We start from the raw sequence: 20140 nt of genomic DNA on the forward strand, positions 1-20140 counted from the left end.
TGCCTGACTACTGAACAATTGGGCTAACACGATTCTTAACCTGGTTATGTTCACCCTGTGGATTTTTATGCCTGCGAAATGTCCTCATGCCCGATGTTCATCACCCATCTCAAACAGGTCAAACATGAAACAGAATCGATTTTGTAAACGTTAGTTAAAATTGTGTCATTTGCTCATACTGGATGGTTTGGAAATACAATCCATGACATAAAAGAACCACCATTGAAACCATATTTGTCACCACCTATAAAATGCGAAACTTTACAAGACACCAACGAATAATATACAGGAGTGCACTGAAGGGGATGCTGCAAACCCAAACCAAAAGCACCTCCCATCCGGACAGATTTATTCAGCCAGGCAGACGATATGATGATTCTTGCCACATGTTTTAGATGCAAATAAAGAACAAACGAGGGGCGATCCTACGGCAACTTCCCTTCACTGTCTACAAATAATACAAAGTCGAAGTACAACAGAAAAAGAAAAATCCACTGGCATTTAACTTTTTAACATCCTGTATAAAGATTGAGAAGCAGCAACAAAATCTCCAAACAAAAGAATTGGGAGACATACAGCTCGGGCTCATGGAACCCGTATCTAAGGACATAAGATCTACAGACCCTGACGCTGCGGAAGAGAGGAGCATCAACACCAGTAAGTTAAAAAGGTCACCACAATTACAAAAAGTAGTCCGGGGTCTTGCGAGTGGTGTCGGGCTCAATTTGCCGAGGTGCAGGGTCAAATTGGAGGAAGTTCTGGTCCATGTTCTCACCAATTTCAAGAATTGCAGCCATGTTACCACATCGGTAACAATAGTTTGGCGCACTGAAGACTGTGACAACATTCTTATCCTGCATCAATTGTAACAGTAACTATTCAAGCTTCCAGTGGGATAATATATGGGGAAAAACATCCAATGGGCAGCACACTAAAGATAAATAATCATCAATTTGCAACCATGAATGTAACATCAATAACCTGCGTGATGCTTACAACAAAGTTTTTACTCACTAAATCAATTTTAAAAAAGAATAAACTAATTGTACTTAGTTGCATGTGTGTATATCTTTGCAAGGGATTTATGTTGTACGAGGGAATCCAGCATGTGCGCATAACTATATTGTAACTGCAATTTGTACGAGAAAGGAATTGCGGAGACTGTATTCACAATCTATACTTTGGGGGGAAGTCAATACAATTTCATTAACTGTGAGCAGATAAACAAATTGAAAATGCAATACTGCATTCTGAAGACCCACCTGGCACCAATTGAATCCTTCCATTACAAGTTGATGGGCCCTTGAAATGAGAGAGAGACCATTTGTGTGGTTGAACTGCTGCGCAATGTCTTGCCCAAATGTGTAACCTGCTCCTCTTGGTGAAATTCCCCAACCACATCGGTCATCCGGGTCAGACCACAAAAGATCACACATGGGTCCTTCATGAGGAACCTGCATGCATTTTTTTAGAATCTGTTACATTAGCTGAGGGTAAAAAATGTAAGATGTATAACACAGTTAATCTACAGAATCTAAAAGTTAGAAAGCTATCAATTAAAAACCCATCACCATCAGGCATCATTTCCTAGTCTAGGCAAGGGGCATTATTGGCTAACTTTCGTTAGCTATATGCATACGACCCACATAACAAATATTGTGACCTCAAAAAAGAAAGGAAAAGGTCCATTTTACTCCCCTCACCAATCCATTTTGTCTGTTTAACCCCCTGAACAAAATTTAGGCTCAATTCACTTCCCCCAAACTATTTCAATTGGTCCAATCTACCCCCTGCTGAGATCTCTCTTTTTTATTTCTCCGCATACAAGTGGAATTTTAACTTGAAATTTTGCAAGATGACTTGCAATATGATGTCCTATGCTAGGAAAATACATTATAAAGTTTTAATGCTTACTTTTTATGCATAGTTGTATCTCAATGATCAATTTTGTATTAAATCTTTCTAACCTATGAAAATAACCATGAAAAAAAATTAGTATATTTCTTTAACATAAGGCATGATGTTATCTATCCACTCGCAAAATTTGAACTTAAAATTCAATTTGTACGCGGAGAAACAAAAAAGAGAAATATCAATAAGGGGTATATTGGACTGAATGAAATTATTGGGGGGAGTAAATTGACCTTAAATTTTGCTCAGGGGGTTAAACAGACAAAGTGGATTGGTGAGGGGAGTAAAATAGACTTTTTCCAAAAAGAAATAGGTCACTAACGAGAAACACCCTGTAGTAAAAGTGCTGGAAATTCAGAGTATCTTCTTAAAAATAGCCCACTTTACTGCCAGATGAAGTCATCCTGAAAAATGACCAATAATTGGTCACTGTGCTAATAGCTATGAGCTCAAGCTCAATAGTTGCACTGACATTGCAAAGTAAAGATAGTAAACCTGCCCCCGCAAAACCCAAAAAAATCACTTGAAGGGCCTGAACTAATAATGGACTAAGCAACATACAGAATATAAATAGGACATCATGTTATGCTCACCAGCTCACTAGCCCCCAGGATCACACACTCTTAACACTAGACAAAGCTCACAGATGAGAAATACACACACAATTGTGTCGCACTGCACACCAGCACCCTCTTGCTCTATTTCACCACAGCTCAACAAGATGATTACACTGATTTTAACGCCACAACACACACACACACACACACACTATGCTGCAATTCAGCTGCACAACTCAGCCAAAACACTCATGCAGCAAGCTCCACTAACATTTGTGCATGCAGGATCACCTCCACTAATTCCTGCATGCACGCTGACTCTTTCACCTACTAACTCCAATTAGCACACAGCCACTACTGTTGTATACTCCCTCCATCCCAAAAATAATGCAACTCTCGCTTCCCGAGGAGTCAAACAATTTCAAGTTTTGACCAAATTTAGGGCTAGTTTGGTAGAGCTCCAACTGATCCTGATTCTCTGTGGGAGCTGATTCTCTAAGAGAAGTGATTCTGTGGCTGAAGGTGATTCTCTTTGATTCTCTAGCATAAACTCTTAAAATCAGGATGGAGAATCACTTCACAGAATCAGGAGAAGCTACTTTTTTTAGCTCCCAGCCTCTTAGTTCATTTCAGAGAATCACTCCACAGAATCAGTAGAGAATCACTTCTCTCTGAAAAACTGTTTGGCAGAGCTCTTGCTGGATTCAGTAGAGAATCAGCTCTGGGAGCTCTGCCAAACTGGCCCTTATACAAAAAAATTACTAACATTTATGTCTCCAAATAGATTTAGTATAAAAATATATTACATGATTAATCTAATGATACTTATTTTGTAACACAAATGTCAGTAAATTTTCGTATAAATTTGAACAAACTTGAAATTGTTTGATTTCTTGGGAAGCGAGAGTGGCATTCTTTTTGGGACGGAGGGAGTACTAATCTGTCAACTATGCACGCACTCCATGTTTCACTCACAAACTGACCAGCTGTACCCCCCCCCCCCCCCTTCTCACTGATCAACTTGCTTCACTCACAAACTGATCAGCTCTAGTACTCTCCTCACTACACTCCTTGCACTCTCACTTTCATTTTATAGCACAAGACAGACCTAGTGTCTTGCACTCTAAGGCAAAGACTTGACTTGCACCATAAGACAAGACTTGACCCACACTAACATGAAACAAGGATTATTCTAACACATCATAACAAAGGAATATCCTAATGATTACAATTGTTACGCCATAGTAGTAAAGCTATACCACTTATCTATTCAAAAAATCTAACTCATCACCAGTCGGACAATAGTATTTGTTTTCGATCAGACAGAGCATGTCTAGTTCACCACTAATGTAGGATAATAAGAACTCAAATCTCAGTCACTGGATCAACAATATATGGTAGAGTGTAGATCAAGATACATCCCCTGTAATAGCTAATAAAAAGTGCAAAGTGAGTAGGCGACATAATTCAAGGTTTCTAAGTGTTGGGGAATGTTGGCTTTTCAATATGAGATTTTAAGATTAAAGCAAATGCCTAAATTTGCTGTTTTTTAGTTGTACAGTTCTCCTTAGATAAGTCCACTTCATCAAAAGATTAAGGGATCTTAAATGGCCCTCCAAAATCAAAAGTTGTTCTAAAATTGTATCAACATGACCTGAGATAGTAAAATACCACACAACAGTTCTCTGCGCCGGCATCTATCTAGATAATTAATAACTGAATATTATGGTTATGGCACCATGTTTGTACCTAAATGATATTACGACTCTACAGTTCAGTACATAAAAACAACTAAACAGAATGACAACATGACTGATCTGCTATGTGTGCATAGCCCACAATCCATAAATATACTATTCTCCAAATACCACAATTATCTACAGCATACTGACATGAAAAGAAGAAAACCTAGTTCATAGTGAAAGCAGTACACTGTTACCTACCTCTTGTATGCGATCAAGAGAACGAATGTTATCCAATGTATCCAATGATGGAGAGAGGCCACCATGAAGACAGAAAACCTGCAATATGGATGTTTTTCATATTCAGGCATATATTAGCAAGCCTATAATAGCATCAACCATAACAGTTTGTGGTGCACACCTGATTTTCTATAAGAGCTGTGAGAGGCAAATAATCGAACAAGTCTGTAAAGTACTTCCATACATTTGCATTTCCATATTTTCTTAAGCATTCATCATAGAAGCCATACCTGTAACATAATAGTCAATAGTCATGGTCAAGAACTATGAGGTTTGATTGCAATGAATAACTACAAAGTTCACAGAATAGCATGTAAATGAAACAATGTACAGGTCCAGCATGAGAATGTGTCATGCAATTATGATTTGCCATGTGCAAGCGAAGTTCAATTCAATGACCAATAATAACAGCAGTAAAATCCATGACTGACTAAGGAAAAACACAATGAGACAAATAGTTGGCAATGCCAAGCATGTTGTCACAACAATAGCATTATAGTTTACCACACTAAATCAACACATTTTCACTACCATAGTCCAGCATAAGATATCTTATCGAACAAGTGTTGGTAAAGTCTTATCCACAAAAATATGATCTTTATGTGGAATAATCCAGTTCCAAATTAAAAAAATTACTATTTTAGAACTGTTACTTGAGGAATCAGATGGCAAAATAGTATCAAATATTCTGGAAAAAAAAATAAGATCCATCTCGAACACTTGTAGCCACTGCATATGCACTCAATAATGAAAGCAGGAAGCAGCAATTAAGAGTTGCAGTACAAAATCCAAATACTACTGGAAGATGTAAACTCACACTTGAGTGATTTGTCTGCTCTCATGATTTCCTCTAAGTATCGTAATTCTATCTCTGTACCGGACTTTCAAAGCCACTAGCAGAGAAACCGTTTCCACTGAATAGTAACCACGATCTGCAGTAAAGAACCGCATAATCAAATTAACAAACACAACAGATATGCTAGATAAACTATACATGGAAATGAAAGCAGTTACTAAATTATCCATTTACTCAACTCAAAGAAGATATAATATTTCCTTTCAAGCAGTCAAATAAACGAAATTACGTATGTCATCAGCATATCTAAATTGCCAAGAGAATCAGACGACAGTTTTTCTTTGTCTTATTTAATAAAGATCAGGCCGGAAACAACAGGCTAACAGTTGAGCACATCATATCCTACGAAACTGCTGGAGCAGGAATCCAAATGGCAATAAAATGTGAACTAATGTCTTCTCAATAGCCAAAGGAGCTAAAAGGTAAGGGCGCCGACAAGATACTAGCATGCTAGACCCGAAAGTGACACATAAGCAGCTCAGGGCATTGGCCTCGACAAGTCAAAACACAAAGAACGGCAATAGCCTACGTAAGCAGTAAAGACGTTCCCTAATTTCCTGAGAGCCAAATTCTTCCAACAATCCGGCCGACCAGCCGTACAAGGACCAATGAACAGTTCAGGTTTTCGCGTGATCTAAAAATATTCCCAACTTCCGCCTCACCAATCACAACAGATGACAGATCGGCTGAATCAGGAGTCGGCAGGTCTGAGCGCGTGAGCAAGAACAGCAGGGGGAAGCAGGGGTAGCCGCGTGTGAAGAAGTCAGGGTGGGGACGCGTAGCCACGCACCGACGTAGTCGCCCATGAAGAGGTAGTTGGTGTCGGGCGCGTCGCCGCCGATGCGGAAGAGCTCGATGAGGTCGTAGAACTGGCCGTGGATGTCGCCGCAGACGGTGACGGGGCAGCGGACCGGCTGCACGTTCCACTCCTCCATGAGGATGGCCTTGGCCTGCTCGCAGAGCGCCTTGACCTCCGCCTCGGGCAGGAACTTGCAGTCGCGCAGCTGCGCGATCTGCCGGTCCAGATCCCCGTGCGACAGCATCTCGCCCGCCGCCCGCTCCCCACGCCCGCGGTGGCAGAGGTGAGGGTGGGGGTGGGGGGCGACTCCCTCTCCGGCCGGCGAGCCCGCCGGCGGTCAGGTCGGGGCTAGGGTTTGCGGGGGATCGGCGGGGGACGGGGAGGAGGCGGAGCTCATGCCTCCATTTTTTTTCGGCCGCTGCTTTGTTTTATGCGAATGCGAGATTTTTCCTCGACTCTTCTCGCTCCGGGTGTGCAGAGCGAGAAGGCTGGGTGGGGTTTGGTGGTTTTGGAGGGGTGGAAATGTAATTAGTAGGACCTAGTGAGCTGGTCAAGGGAGACTTTGCGTAGGTGGCTATGTCATGCTCTTGCCAGCTTTTTAAGAGGGCCAGCATGAGCTAGTCCACGCCCTCTTACTTTTTTTATCGAAAATTTATAAAGGTATTGTTTTGGACGGGCTGTCCGGTGGGGTCTAATTTATTTTAAAAATTATGTAATCTTAAGTTTAATGGTGACTTTAAACTTTCATATAGGATGGTTTGTTTGATATCAAAAAGTAAGATGGGTCCTAATAGAAAAGAGACGTAATGATTCCACATTAAAGCCTTGTTTGGCAACTTGGCAAATTTTTACAAACGTGTTTTCAAACACATGCAAATGGATGTGCACTAGAAATGCCCCTGTCTATTCCATTCCTGATTGTGATTTAATATTTGGATAGAAACAAATACTGCAGCTCAGCCTCAAAGCTTTTGAATTAAAACGGACAGCAAAAGCAAAATAATGATCACCAAATAGATCTGGATACAGAGGAAAAAATTGACAGCAATGCAAGGATCATGTGATTCTCCACTCTTGCTGCTACCAGAGATTCGCATATTGTAGCCAGGCTATCTGTTGAATCCAATTGTGTGTTTGAGAAAACAATTGAACCGAGAAAGGGGAAAAATGGAAAACAAAAACATAAAAGAAGGCTGCCAAAGGAGGAGGACAACGTACCGCAGCTGCCAACACGGTTTGCTGCCACTAGCAGCAACATGGATTGACGTCCCAATGTGCTTGTTATCCCGATGAGGGCTCGCCAGCAGCGGCTGCACGGAATCGATGGCCTGACATGCTCGGCGGCCTCGCTGTTGCCATCGCAGCATCGCCTAACCATGTGGGCTTGTCACCAGCTTTCGTGACGTAAACTGCAAGCTCCGCCGCTCCAGTACGGCCCTACCGCCACACCTTTGTCTCCCTTGCACGGCCTCGACGCAAATCCATGGCGGCAGTAGTGTGGATCGGGGCTGCTGGCACTTATAGATTCCGTAGGTGTAAATTGAGATGGGGAAACAAGATTGAGGGATTGAGGTAGGAGGAGGGAGAGGGAGATTCGGAGATGGAACCATCTCCATGGATGAAAAGGAGAGTACGCCATGGTTGCGGGGTGAAGCTGACGGCAACAAGCAGAGGATGAGAGCGATCGAGAGGGAGGACGAGCACCCCAACTTCCATCGTATTTTTAATGTAGGCTAACGAGATGATTATTTTTTTCCAGCGTAAGGGTCAAATAACGGTGTAGACCTATTTATTTTATAGCCCATCCAAGTAGGATTTTGAGATCTGATTGAAAAATTTTTGGACTGGTATCTTACACCAGGTTTTTATGCAAAACCAACCTTCCAAACAAGCCCTAAGCATTAGAAAACTTACCAAAAATATTACCGGTTGACAAGTTGACAAGATACATATAAAGTACTAAAGAAATAAGATGCATAATCTAGTAGGATTATTTTTCTTCTTTGTGAATGAAGCACACGAAACTAGTCTTTCATGCTTTACATTCTAATGCCGTAGTTATTTCAAATATCGCGTCATGCTTTTTTGAGTTATTATGTACAATTTACACCACTTAGGTAAATTAACAGTTGTATTTTTAGATACTTTATCCATATCATTTCCCATAAAAGTACTTTTAAATTGATGATATGATCACTCCGTTCCAAACATAATTACATTTATATAAAAAAAGCTGTCTGTTTAACATATTGGAGAAAACACGAGGCTGCCCTTCGTTTAGCCATCGCTACCATAACCAACTTATTTAATGTTGCACCTGATATGCTAGTGATATTGGCTTAAGGAAGATCATTATTTGTTGCCGCATTGGATAGGTTGGTAATATTACGATTGCAACGACTCAAGATAGGGAGTAAATGCATGCACGACGTTCAGAGGAAGGTAAACATATGTGTGATAGAAAAGATAGACTTAGAGCTAACAAGCTACAAAACAAACGAACATTTTTGCTACGTATACACCTATTTTGAGATGAAGCAATAAGTGAAAAATATCTCTTTAGATGATAAGTGAAAAATAATTAGCACATGGAGAAAAGTACGTATGAACTAAATATTAATACTTTTATAGGAGTTATCAGTAAATTTTTCATATAATTAGAATAAAAAATATTTTTATGGTCGCATATTATTAGGTACCCTTATTCTTGTTGAGATGGTGGCTAGGCTTTTTTGAGAGAGTTAGCATGAGCTAATCCAGACCCTCTTGGATTTCTGTATTAATAAATAATTAAAGTTATGTTTTCAACAAGCTATCTCATGTGGTGTAATTTATTTAGAAAAGAAATAATGTAATCTTAAGTTTAGTGGTGACTTTTTAGACTTGTTGTAAACTTTTAGATGATGGTTTGTTTATTTGACATCAAAAAATAAGACATGTAACGGCGATCGATGATCATGCGTGAAAAGAGACTAAATGGTATCCATATTAAGAATTATAAAACTGAATTAATATGGTAAAATGGGTGTTTTGGTCCCTAAACTTTGATCTAAGGTTCAATATCATTCCCCAATTTTTAAAATGGCCAATCTAGTCCTCAACTTTATTTTAGTAAAAGTCAACCTTGTGATGTTGTGGCGCTCCATACTTGCATGAGATTAATGTGAAAGGTCCTTTTTACCCTTAGCTCCTTCCTACCCTCCTCAATTTACGCCAATGTGACTCTACATAATTTACTTGGTCTGATCATTTTCACGGTCAATGAATGTAACATCATCACATTGAGTTTGGACTTTCATCCACGTTACTATAGAAAATTAGGCTGCAAGAACATCTGTGTTGAAGTAAATTCCTAAAAATTGAGCAAATTAAGGAGGGGAAGAAGGATCCAAAGGTAAAAGGAACTTTTCATACTATTCACATGCTGGCTTAGAGCGCCGCATCAGCACCAAGGATGAGTTTAACCTAAAAAATGAAAGGTGGGGGATTAAATTAACCGATATGAAAATTAGGGACCAAATTTAACCCTTGGAGCAAAATTGAGGGATCAAATGCCCATTTTGCCAATAAATATTAGCGGTTGACAAAGAGACACAAAGCATATAAAGTACTAAAGAAGTAAGATGCAAAATTGATTAGGGTTATTTTTCTTTTTTTTGGAATGAAGAAATCTATGCTAAGTTCTCATGCTTTGCATTCGAATCAGATAGTAATCTCAAAATTGTTCGAGTTAATAAGTTACAGTTTACACCTCTTAGACAAATTAAGAATTATTTTTTAAGCTTCTGGATTCACATCAGCACACTCTCTAAATGTATTTTTGATTGTTGATATACTCCCTTCATCCCAAAATAAGTACATCTATAAAAAATCTTAAATAAAATTAATATAGAGGAGAAAATATGTGGTTGCTCTTCGTTAAACCATCACATTCTTATTTGTTGTTACACTGTGCTGGTGATAATTTTGCTTGATGAAGGCTATTTATTTGTTGTGATACCTAATACATTGATGATCTTTGGATTGCAACAACTCATAGAAGAGAGTAAATGTATGCGAGCAAGATAAATACGTATGTGACATTTTGAGGAAGAATAAAACAGATAATTTAGGGGCCAAAGTATTAACCAGTTCTTTAAGGGGTAATATATTTTGCTACAGGTGCACTTGTTTTGAGATGGATGGGTCAAGTGAAAAATTATTGGCGTATTGAGAAAAATATGTATGACATAAATATTAATAAGTTTTCAAGATTTCAAAAAAATACTTTTATATGACTAGATATAAAATTTATTTTTGGGTTGCATATTACAATTAATGACTATTATTTGAGTCTTCCCTTTCTATTCTTTATAATGGTTTGATCGGTAGTTTTGGTGAGAAGACAATAATGGACTCGATCTTGAGAGGAAAAAATGGTTTAAGTTTTGTTTAATCGCGTGGAGGGCTTGGGCTCTTCACTAGCAACCAGCCGTGTCAGTTAAAAAAAACAGCCGTGTCAGCGCAGCGCAAAAAACCCTCCAAAACCAAAAGTGCGCAACTTCGGAGACGGGCTGGTGTCATCAGCCATGCCGCCGCCGCCGCAACATCCTAAGAACCGCAGCCGCGGTCCAGCGGCGACCGGAGGGAACGGGCGCCCCCCGCGCCGGATGGCGAGCCGGGACGCGGCGGAGCGTGCCGCGTTCTTCGCTCGGCGCGAGGCCGCTGCTGTGCTCCGGCGCGTGCTCCGCGGGGACGCCACCAGGCGGGCCGCAGGCTCCATCAAGTCCCTCGTCTACTCGCCCACCGTCCGCAACAAGCGCGCCACCTTCGCGCTCGTCTGCCAGACCCTCAAGTGTAAGTAAGCGCATCCCCATCTTCCCTTTGGCTGCAGGTGCGAGCTCGCGGGCAAGGTGTTCGACGGAATGCCAACCCAGATATCTGGTGCCCGGTCCCTTGAAGGTGTCTGATTGTATGCCCTGTCTGCGCCGGTTCTTCTTGTGTCGGGGTGGTCGGGTGGGTTGTTGTCTGCAGTGTGGAGTTGTAGCCATAATCATAGCAAGCAAAACAACATGTATTGTAGTTGTTTTTTAACAAGTCGTTACAGAGGATAGCCCGGATTGATTCCGGAGCATCATTAGACCACATCAGACCAACATTTGATGAGCTAATCTAGCTATTGCATGAGCTGCCTCATTGTAGTTGGCGAGGTCAAGCAGATCGTCGGGGAGGAGGAGGGGGGTCACGTGGCAGCGTGGGCATTGGGGGGGGGGGTGGCGTGGAACGGGAGACGGGAGACGGGGATGGAGAGCGGGGGAGAGCTTCGGCAATGGACGCACGGATGAGGCTTGTTTCAATCAGATTGCAACAATGTGCCCGCGGTAGGACGAAGGTGGGACGACGCGCGGGGTCGGAGGGCGACGGATGTCGCACCAGGCGGTAGACGAACGAAAAAAATGTCACCCTTAACCCCTTTTTAGTAGTAGAGATAATGGGACCAACCAGGGATCTATCCATCCCAGGAGCTGTAATCTTTCTAACAATATTTAAGCAGTCCGAGGCCACTATAACATGCTGGAGATTCATGTCTTTTGCATAGACAACTGCATATCGAACTGCTATTGCTTCAGCTAGTTCAGGTTCAGCTGCAATGTACATCTTTTGGCAAGAAGCAGATATAAACTTCCCAAAATGATCACGGATGACAACACCCATTCCTATAGAAGGCGGATCATAGAAGATTGCTGCATCTACGTTGGCCATCATCCATCCATCCGGCGGTGGAGTCCATTTTGAGATAAAATTATTAGACTCACACCTATGACATGTTGATGGTTTAAATATGTGCAGCAGGATCATCTCCACATAAGCTTTCACCTTTTCAACAATCATTCGTGGGTGCATCACAATCTCCCCATTTCTAGCTGAATTTCTTACTTCCCAAATATGCCAAAGAGTAACTGTGAGTATTGTGGCTTCTTCTTCAGATGCTGCAGCAAGAAAATCAAAGAGCCAATGTTTTGGCCTTAAACTTAAGTTTCAATACTTTATTTCGACATGTATTGTAGTTGTTAATGCACATATGTGCATACAGTATCATATTTAGGTGGTAGGTCAGACTTGCATGTCGCACATTGCAAGAAGCTGTGCTACCTTCACTGCTTGACACTTAATTCATTTGGCTTACGTCATTGTCTTTGAAACAAGTCAGATTTGACAATACAGCCACACACCAGAGTTACTTGGTGTAATTGGGATATTGTCATGTTGGTCCATCTTTGTGTGGCTGTGATTTTGTGCTATTTCAACTGAGCAAAATGCAATTTAGGGTTCTGTTGTGCTTTGAGGCTTAATTTTTGTTTTCTTGTGTTAACTTCTTCCCACATGTTTCTTTTTTTCCTCTTATCAGATCTTCCTATTCTTAAGGAGGTTTTAGGATCGAGTGGAGTACTAAACAGCAAATGGAAGGTCAGCCAACTGAATCAAATGTTTTGATGGAATTAGATTCCTTGACGTATCTGTTTTACCAGTGCTGTTGACAGCTTAGTATGCTGGCTTTAAAGTTGAGGCATGCCTCTTACTTAGAGACTAGTGATTGGCGCATGCCTTTGCGCGCGAAGGAAACAACGGTGATTGAAGTGCATCATAAACATGACTGTACATATATTAGAGTGCATGATGGCATGCATTAAAATTTATACATAGTGGGGTACAATAGTAAGCTAACTAGCAGTTATTTACAAAAACTTCGGAAAGGAATACATCGGTAGAGAGATCCAAGCGATCCTTGTTCATACTATGGCTAATGAGCTGCACAGACTTTATAAGAGCGCAATGCTACCACTACCTGTGTAGTGGTAGCATTGCGTATAAATCTTAATTTCCCGCACGACGTCCCTCCATTATTAAGCATGCTACCAAGAGGACCCGCAATGCTTCAGTGCGTCAGAGAGCACTCTTTTTCTTTCTTTCTTTCTTTTTAAAAAAGCACCAGCATTAGTAAGCATGAAACCGACATCTAAAATATTCTAGCCCTGGCCAAACAGCTTGGCTACACCAAAGGGAACTACCATTGTAGGACCCCTATAGAACCCCAGATTCTTAGTTATGAGAGCAAAGAATGCAACAAATAGGATGTGCGTAGGTGGTACCAAAAGTGGTTTCATCATTTTAGCATTTTTGAGCTATTCACTATGCAGTTTACCATTTTTAGACAACAAACAATCATATAAATTGAAACAGAGGCAGGGACATGCAATCTTTGATCTTAAGCTACAGATCTAGCAATTACTTGAGCTGAGGAATAAAAAAAAAATTAGATCTAGCATTTTTAGAGCAATATATTAATTAATATTCGTTTAACGTGGCCCTATCGGTTGGCCTCGCTGGCGCGTGTAGTGTCTATATTGTCGTACTACATGTGTCTCTTTATCTTATTTTTGTGAAAATTAAAATAATTGTAAATGTAGTGGTTCGCTACGATCAGGTGCCACTTGGATCGCTGAGAACCAAGCTAAAACGTAAGAGATCCAATGTTTTGAAGGTTGCAAGAATTTGAACGTAATTAGTATATTTGAGTTATAGGGTCGGTAAGAACTATCCCTCGGAGGCGAAGGGCTTTAAGTTAATTTATGTAAAAGTTAGGGTTTGTTTTGAGAAACATACATGGCTGTTATTGGTGGACCACGGGTTGATTATTAAAAAGTTTAAGGGCTCTTCTGCAAAAAATGCAAGATGCATGCGTGGACTGCGGGTTTTTTAATAAAGTTTGGGTTTTTTTGCAAAAATCCACGGACGTGGACTGCGGGTTGATTCTTACAAAATTCAGGGGGTTCTTTTGCAAAATGTCCGGGACAAGCTCTTCCGGCCGTCGGATCGGGCGATCGGACGGTTGAGAATTTTTGGCCGACGTGGCCGGCCTGGTTGGCCAGGCAGGCCGCCGCGTTTCATAAGTTTAAATGTGTAACGCCTTCTGGAAGCAAGGCACAAGTTCACCAAGTTTTCTACTTTTACTTGCAGAGACAGGAGGAATTAGTCATTGTGACTGCCTATGATATCCTCTTTGGTCAGGTTTGTCACCTTTCTAGACCTTTGAACTGATCGAATTGGTTCAACAGTTTGTGCTCGTTTACTTATCTAATGCTTAATAGATTGTAAGTTCAAATATAGTTGCTACAAAATGTTTATACTTTGGGCTGTGGATTGGATCAAGTATTTGTCTTACCAAGTAATCATTTATCTTACCTGTCCAAGTTCAATATGTCATTCAACTTCATCAGTTATGCTCTTTCTCCTCTTCTTCCTATTGAAGAAATTCTGACATGAAATGACATTTCTAGGGAACTGCAGTTTCTGGATCAGCTGAGCAGTTAATTATGACACACAAAGACACTCTTAGTAGTGCTCTTGATAGAATTTGTGCCAAAAAGAAAGTCAGCAGTGTTGAAGACTTGCTAGGCAATAAAACACCAGGTACCCTTCCTTCTTATCTGCTCCTCTTGTAGCTTATCATTAGTTACTCCTGTGATATGTGTATTTCTGAATTGTTATTTGAGCCATTTATTGTAGAGTTGTTGACCATCTAGGATCAAATGTGGTTTGACTACTCAAATTTTTTGATTCAGAGAAAATACTAGATTGCAAGGAATATTTATTTACATCGCACAACTAGATTGTGTTACTATTGCGAATATAAAATGTCGCATATGCCGAGGATCATTTGAGCAGAGTTCACACTATTTTTCTTATATTTAGTGGCTTCTAAGTCCATTTGCATAGCTGCATGCACAATTCTCTTATTATGATAATTGACATATCCTGCTTAGCTGTTACCAAATTATAAACCATGTTATTGAGAAATGCTCCTCCCCCCCTCTCCACCAAAAAAAATTTGATGATCACTAATTGTTCATACTTGGCAAACCAAATGGATGTTTGGAGAAAGGGCGTATATATCACATCTGCTTGCGTGCATTGCTTGATTTCTATCTACTTATCAAAGATATGTAATCCTCAGTAAACATACGCCATATTCTACTAAATTACTCATAACCTTGTTGTTCATTATTCTCTCTCTCTCTCTCTCCAGTCAAACCAAAGCCCAGGTTTCTTCGTGTCAACACACTCAAGACCACTACCGAGTTTGTGGTTGAAGAATTGAGCAAAATACACATGGTACCAAATCTATCTTTTAACATTTAGCAATATTATTGATCCAAGTAGCATTGCTCTTGTTTGATGTTTCTTTATGAAGCTGTTTTTGCAACTGCAACCTTACTTTTGAGCTCTACTATTCTTATAGCGACTTGACTAAGTCACTTTGTATTTAATAGGTCGCTAAAGATGATATGGTTCCAGATATGTTGGTTCTCCCGCCTGGAACTGATTTGCATAGCCATCCATTGGTCACAAATGGAGAAGTATTTTTGCAGGTAACTTTTTGATTCTTAAGTGTTTGCTTTTTGAAAGGACATGTGATTAATGGTAACCTTTTTCCCTTCATTTGGACCTTCACAGGGCAAAGCTAGTTGTATGGTAGCAGTCGCACTGTGCCCTAAGCCAGGTTGGAAGGTCAGTATATCTGTTGGAATAATTTTACTGATATGTTTATTCTTTGGCCATTTTCAGCTCAGACAAAAAATATTTTATTTATAATTTTATATTACCATCTGATGGTTGATTTACAAGTTTACAGAATGATACTTCTGGATTATAATACGGCATATGTTAGTACTTAGTATACACAACTTTGCAAAAGGTTTCTTTTGAGGTTTTGTTGCTATTCTGTTCATATCAGAAGAAACTGCAAAATCTATGCATATTCTTAAAACGAAAAATTGTCACCATTCACTATTCAGGTAGTAATAACTAATAAGATAAAATAGTACTTGTATATTTTTTGCTTATGATTTTACTTTATTTTTTATTTGCAAATGAAATATCTATGCTTATTTGCTGGTATCGTTCATTTATCTCAGTATGTCTATTGTAAAATCATGTGTCATGTACTAGATGAGAAAAAATATCACTCTGGCTGACTGGCTGTATCTCCTTTTAGCTATATAATGTGAAATTATTAATTTCCAATTGAACATAAAACTTAGGTTCTTGATGCGTGCGCGGCTCCAGGGAACAAAACAGTCCACCTTGCTGCCCTCATGAATGGACAAGGGGGTATTATAGCTTGTGAACTTAACAAAGAGAGGGCCAAGACATTGCAACATACTATCAGAAGATCTGGAGCAAATAGTATCCTTTCTTTATTACCTTTTAGGTACATCGAGCTTGCGCTTATATTTTCCTTTTTGTATAGTTTTTTTACAATTAAACCATCCTTGTCTCCTTGATAACATACCTATATATCTTTTGGACCTTTAAGATGCACAGATCTATCTTCGAAATCATGCATAATTGCTGCAAGTAAATATCTGTTGTTGGACCTATAAATGTTGATACAACTTGTCCTCGTAGACTTAATTAGCTCTTCTACTAAAGCTGATCATCTACTGTTTCACTCTCTTAGTCTTTCCTTGTTAATTTCTTCAAGAAAAACATAAAAGAATATAACTTTATCTTCAGTGGATCTAAATTGTCATGTGTTGGCTAGTTATTTGCTCATCATTTGATGATATGTGTTCCTTACTCCTGTTTCTCAAGCATGGCTAATATAATTTTACTTCTTTTTCATACATTATCCACTCCTACAATATTTATGGCATTTGATACATGAACAACTTTCTTAAGTTATTTTTATAGATATTCAAACAGTGAATGGTGATTTTCTGGATATAGATAGCAACGATCCATCATATGCCGAGGTTCGTAAACCCCTCCACTTCTATTTATAACTTACAAACCTCACTGGACACATGTTCTATAGAATTTCCTTCATATCTGAGAACAATTTCCTTCATTTCTTAGAACAATTATCCATAATTTTGTGGTGTGTTGATGCAATGGTGTTTGGTGCAGGTCCGTGCTATTCTGTTGGACCCCTCTTGCTCTGGTTCTGGTATATCTACAGAGAGACTTGACTACTTGCTTCCTTCACATTCTAGAGGTAAGTTGTAACTAAAGGCCTTTGTGGCAGCAGTCCTTCAACATACATTATACATATGTTTATCAATTTCAAAACTTGAATTCTAAGCTTGGCACATCTATTTTGCATCATGTGTTATACTGTTATCAGTTTTGTCGGACTTTAATTGTGGACTTCTGCGCTAGACAAGCCTTCTGTAGCTAGCACAAGATGTCTACTTCCTTTGTCAAATTTGACCTGAAACTGTGAAACACATCACTGTGTAGTCAAGAATGATTTGTATTATCAGCAGGAACTACCTAGTTTTAAGGAGCCGACATATTTAGTGGTCCTCCATTTTATCAACATTTTGTTGGAATATTTAGCACTGAAATAAACCTTGTTCTGCAGATGATCAGGACGATGCGAGTACAAGCTCAAGGGTCCTGAAGCTCTCTGCTTTCCAGAAGAAAGCTCTCTCACATGCTCTATCATGTAAGCCGCTCCTACTCAGTCTGTGTGCTGAACAGTCAAATGTCAGTGCATAACCGTTGCACAAGCTGAAGTTCCCCTCCATCTTGTTTGCAGTTCCCTCAGTGGAGAGGGTGGTCTACAGCACCTGCTCGATCCACCAGGCAGAGAACGAGGATGTCGTGAGCGCCGTCCTACCGTTAGCCACATCACTTGGGTTCGAGCTTGCTACTCCATTTCCCCAATGGCACCGTCGTGGCCTTCCCGTCTTTGAAGGATGTATGTTCTCTACATCCCAACAGTTTTAACGCCACTGCCAGTGAAAATTTCTGAACTGGCTTCCTGCATTTGCTTCACAGCTGAACATTTGCTTCGAACGGACCCTGAGGATGGCCTCGAGGGCTTCTTCGTTTCATTGTTCGTCAGAAAAGCAGCGGGTGGTGATGCAGAAGAACCTAATGAAGATGTTACCGTGGAAGCACGAAGGAAAGAATCTAATGAAGATGTTGCAGTGGAATCGCGAAAAAAACAAGCGCGTAGAAGGCGAAGCGGGGTCAGGGCGTTCAGCTCCTTGAGGCTGTCCAGGATGATCCTATGCTCCAACGGGGGTTTCTGGTGAAGAAAAGATGTTTTCGGATCTTGCTTGTTTCGTATTCAATTTGCAACCGCTAGCTAGTTTTGAACTTTTTTCCGGACAATTGGATCCATTTTTTGTATGGAGAAGAAAAAAATTGATAACCGAGGCCATGTTACATACTCACATCAAGTCCCAGAGAAAGCAAGCAGAAATACTCAGGTAGTCTAGTACATGCATGTACCAACTACTACATACTCTTATTCGATGACACACTGAATACTCTAGTAGTCTACTACCAAGCAGAACATCACAGCTGATCTGATGACGAGGACCCATCACGCGTACGCCGCGTCCTTCACTTGCCCTGGTGCTCGCCGACCGTCACCTGGACGACGCGCGGCTTCTTGGGCTCCGGCGGCGGCTTCTTGTCGACGGTGACGGTGAGCACGCCGTCCTTGTACTCGGCCCTGATGCTGTCCAGGTCGGCGCTCTCCGGCAGCGGGAACCGCCTCATGAACTTGCCCATCCGCCGCTCCATCCGCAGGTACCTCACCCCCTGCTTCTCGCCGCCGGCGCCTCCATCGGCGGCCTGCTGCTGCTGCTTGCCGGCCTCGGCGCCGGCGTCCTCGGCGGGGCGCTTGCGCTCGCCGCTGATGGTGAGCACGTTGCCCTCCTCGACCTGGACCCTGACGTCGGCGGGGCTGACCCCGGGCATGTCGACGGCGAGCACGACCGCGCCGGAGGGGAGCTCCTTGACGTCCATGGGCGTGTTGGCCATGGCGCGGCGGTCGCGCACGTAGGCGCGCGTCGGCGCATTCAGCTGCCGCTCCAGCTCGTCGGGGAGGTCCATCAGCTGCTGCAGCGCCGCCGAGAGCACCGGGTCGCCGAACGAGAACTCCATTTGCTCCTCCTAACCTAAGCTTTGCTTTGCTGATCAACAACAATGGCTGGATGGCTGGTGATCTGAGCTCGTGTGATCTATCTCGTCGAGTCGTTGTGCTTGAGGTTGGATTGGGGCGGGGGAGGGTTAATATAGGGAGGGGAGGGTACTCAGGGAAGAGTGTGGAGAGTGATGGAAGTGTGGGGGGTGCTCGGCCGATTTGGTGGGGGAGCTGATGAGTTGGCGGGCGAGATGGAGAAGGTTCAGGTGGTCTCCGGAGGTCGGTGCTATAGATGTCTATTCGGGCCGCCCGGCCCGGTCCTGGCACGGGCCCGGCATGGCCCAGTCAACTTCGTGCCAGGTTGGTCCAGCACTACTCTCTACCGTGCTGTGCTGGCCCACGGGCTGCATCGACGGCCTAAGCCCGGGTCCATGGGCATGTTTCCTGCCGGACCTGCCCGTAAAGCACGGGTCGGGCCAGCCCATAACCCGCCAAGTCATCCACCAGACCATCACTGCCTCAACTCCAAATTTCACAACCATTCTAATTTCACAAACATTCAAGTAAAAGAGGCAAAATAAGTAAAAGATTACCACTTCAAAAGAAATTACAGATCTGTTTTAACACTTGATCTGTGTGATTAAGTGTTGGCTGCTTCATTAAAAACCTTCCTAGGTAAAACTCACCCTTGTGAGAACCCTAAGAAGGAAAAAAGAGTACAACCCAGATCTGTAATTTAAGTTTAGATGTTCATTATATATTTACATCACATGATCACAAGAATAGAATACAAATACAAAACATAGCTCCTAGCTCCTAGCTCCAGACTCCACATATGCATCTGCACTCTTGCATCTTGCTTGCCAAAAGAATTGCCACCATCACTTCTACCCTAGACAGACGGCGCAGACCTAGTGGTGGAGACATGCCTAGCAAACAAAGAGGCAACCATCATCAGGTATTGATCAACAAAATATGAATTTGTTGATAGTAGTAGTAGGGCAGTAGGCAAAGTATTTACTGAGTATCACCGGCTTGCCCTTCTCCATCCTCCAGGAGTTTGTTGGTTGTATCTGCATCCTTCACCTCTTGCATCCTCTTCTCGACCTC

The 20140-nt window shown here is 41.6% G+C and overlaps 3 protein-coding genes across 4 annotated transcripts; 1 reads left to right on the top strand and 2 right to left on the bottom strand.

Moving 5' to 3' along the window:
* Positions 1-284: 284 nt before the first annotated feature.
* On the bottom strand, positions 285-6595 carry LOC112881947 (serine/threonine-protein phosphatase PP2A-3 catalytic subunit). The gene is made up of 6 exons (XM_025946885.1): positions 6097-6595; positions 5268-5382; positions 4572-4680; positions 4412-4489; positions 1263-1454; positions 285-854 (listed from the first exon to the last, which is right to left on the bottom strand). The coding sequence occupies exons 1-6, from the start codon at positions 6347-6349 to the stop codon at positions 681-683; spliced, it is 921 nt and encodes a 306-aa protein (XP_025802670.1). The 5' UTR covers positions 6350-6595; the 3' UTR covers positions 285-680.
* A 4036-nt stretch (positions 6596-10631) lies between these two features.
* Positions 10632-18332, top strand: LOC112874300 (probable 28S rRNA (cytosine-C(5))-methyltransferase). Of its 2 annotated transcripts, none has more exons than XM_025937545.1 (13): positions 10632-10941; positions 12494-12552; positions 14104-14154; positions 14424-14556; positions 15173-15258; positions 15417-15515; positions 15601-15654; positions 16188-16332; positions 16828-16901; positions 17056-17143; positions 17513-17596; positions 17690-17851; positions 17932-18332. In XM_025937545.1, exons 1-13 carry the CDS (start codon positions 10674-10676, stop codon positions 18189-18191), a joined length of 1563 nt encoding a protein of 520 aa, XP_025793330.1. In that variant the 5' UTR covers positions 10632-10673; the 3' UTR covers positions 18192-18332. The 2 variants fall into 2 exon arrangements, with proteins under 2 accessions (XP_025793330.1, XP_025793339.1); XM_025937554.1 differs by having other exon boundaries at positions 16840-16901.
* On the bottom strand, positions 18304-19200 carry LOC112874310 (19.0 kDa class II heat shock protein-like). Its single transcript, XM_025937566.1, has one exon. The coding sequence runs from the start codon at positions 19048-19050 to the stop codon at positions 18505-18507; it is 546 nt and encodes a 181-aa protein (XP_025793351.1). The 5' UTR covers positions 19051-19200; the 3' UTR covers positions 18304-18504.
* Between the last annotated feature and the right edge of the window lie 940 nt (positions 19201-20140).

The sequence above is a fragment of the Panicum hallii genome, chromosome 1, assembly GCF_002211085.1.
Source record: "Panicum hallii strain FIL2 chromosome 1, PHallii_v3.1, whole genome shotgun sequence".
NCBI lineage: Eukaryota > Viridiplantae > Streptophyta > Magnoliopsida > Poales > Poaceae > Panicum > Panicum hallii.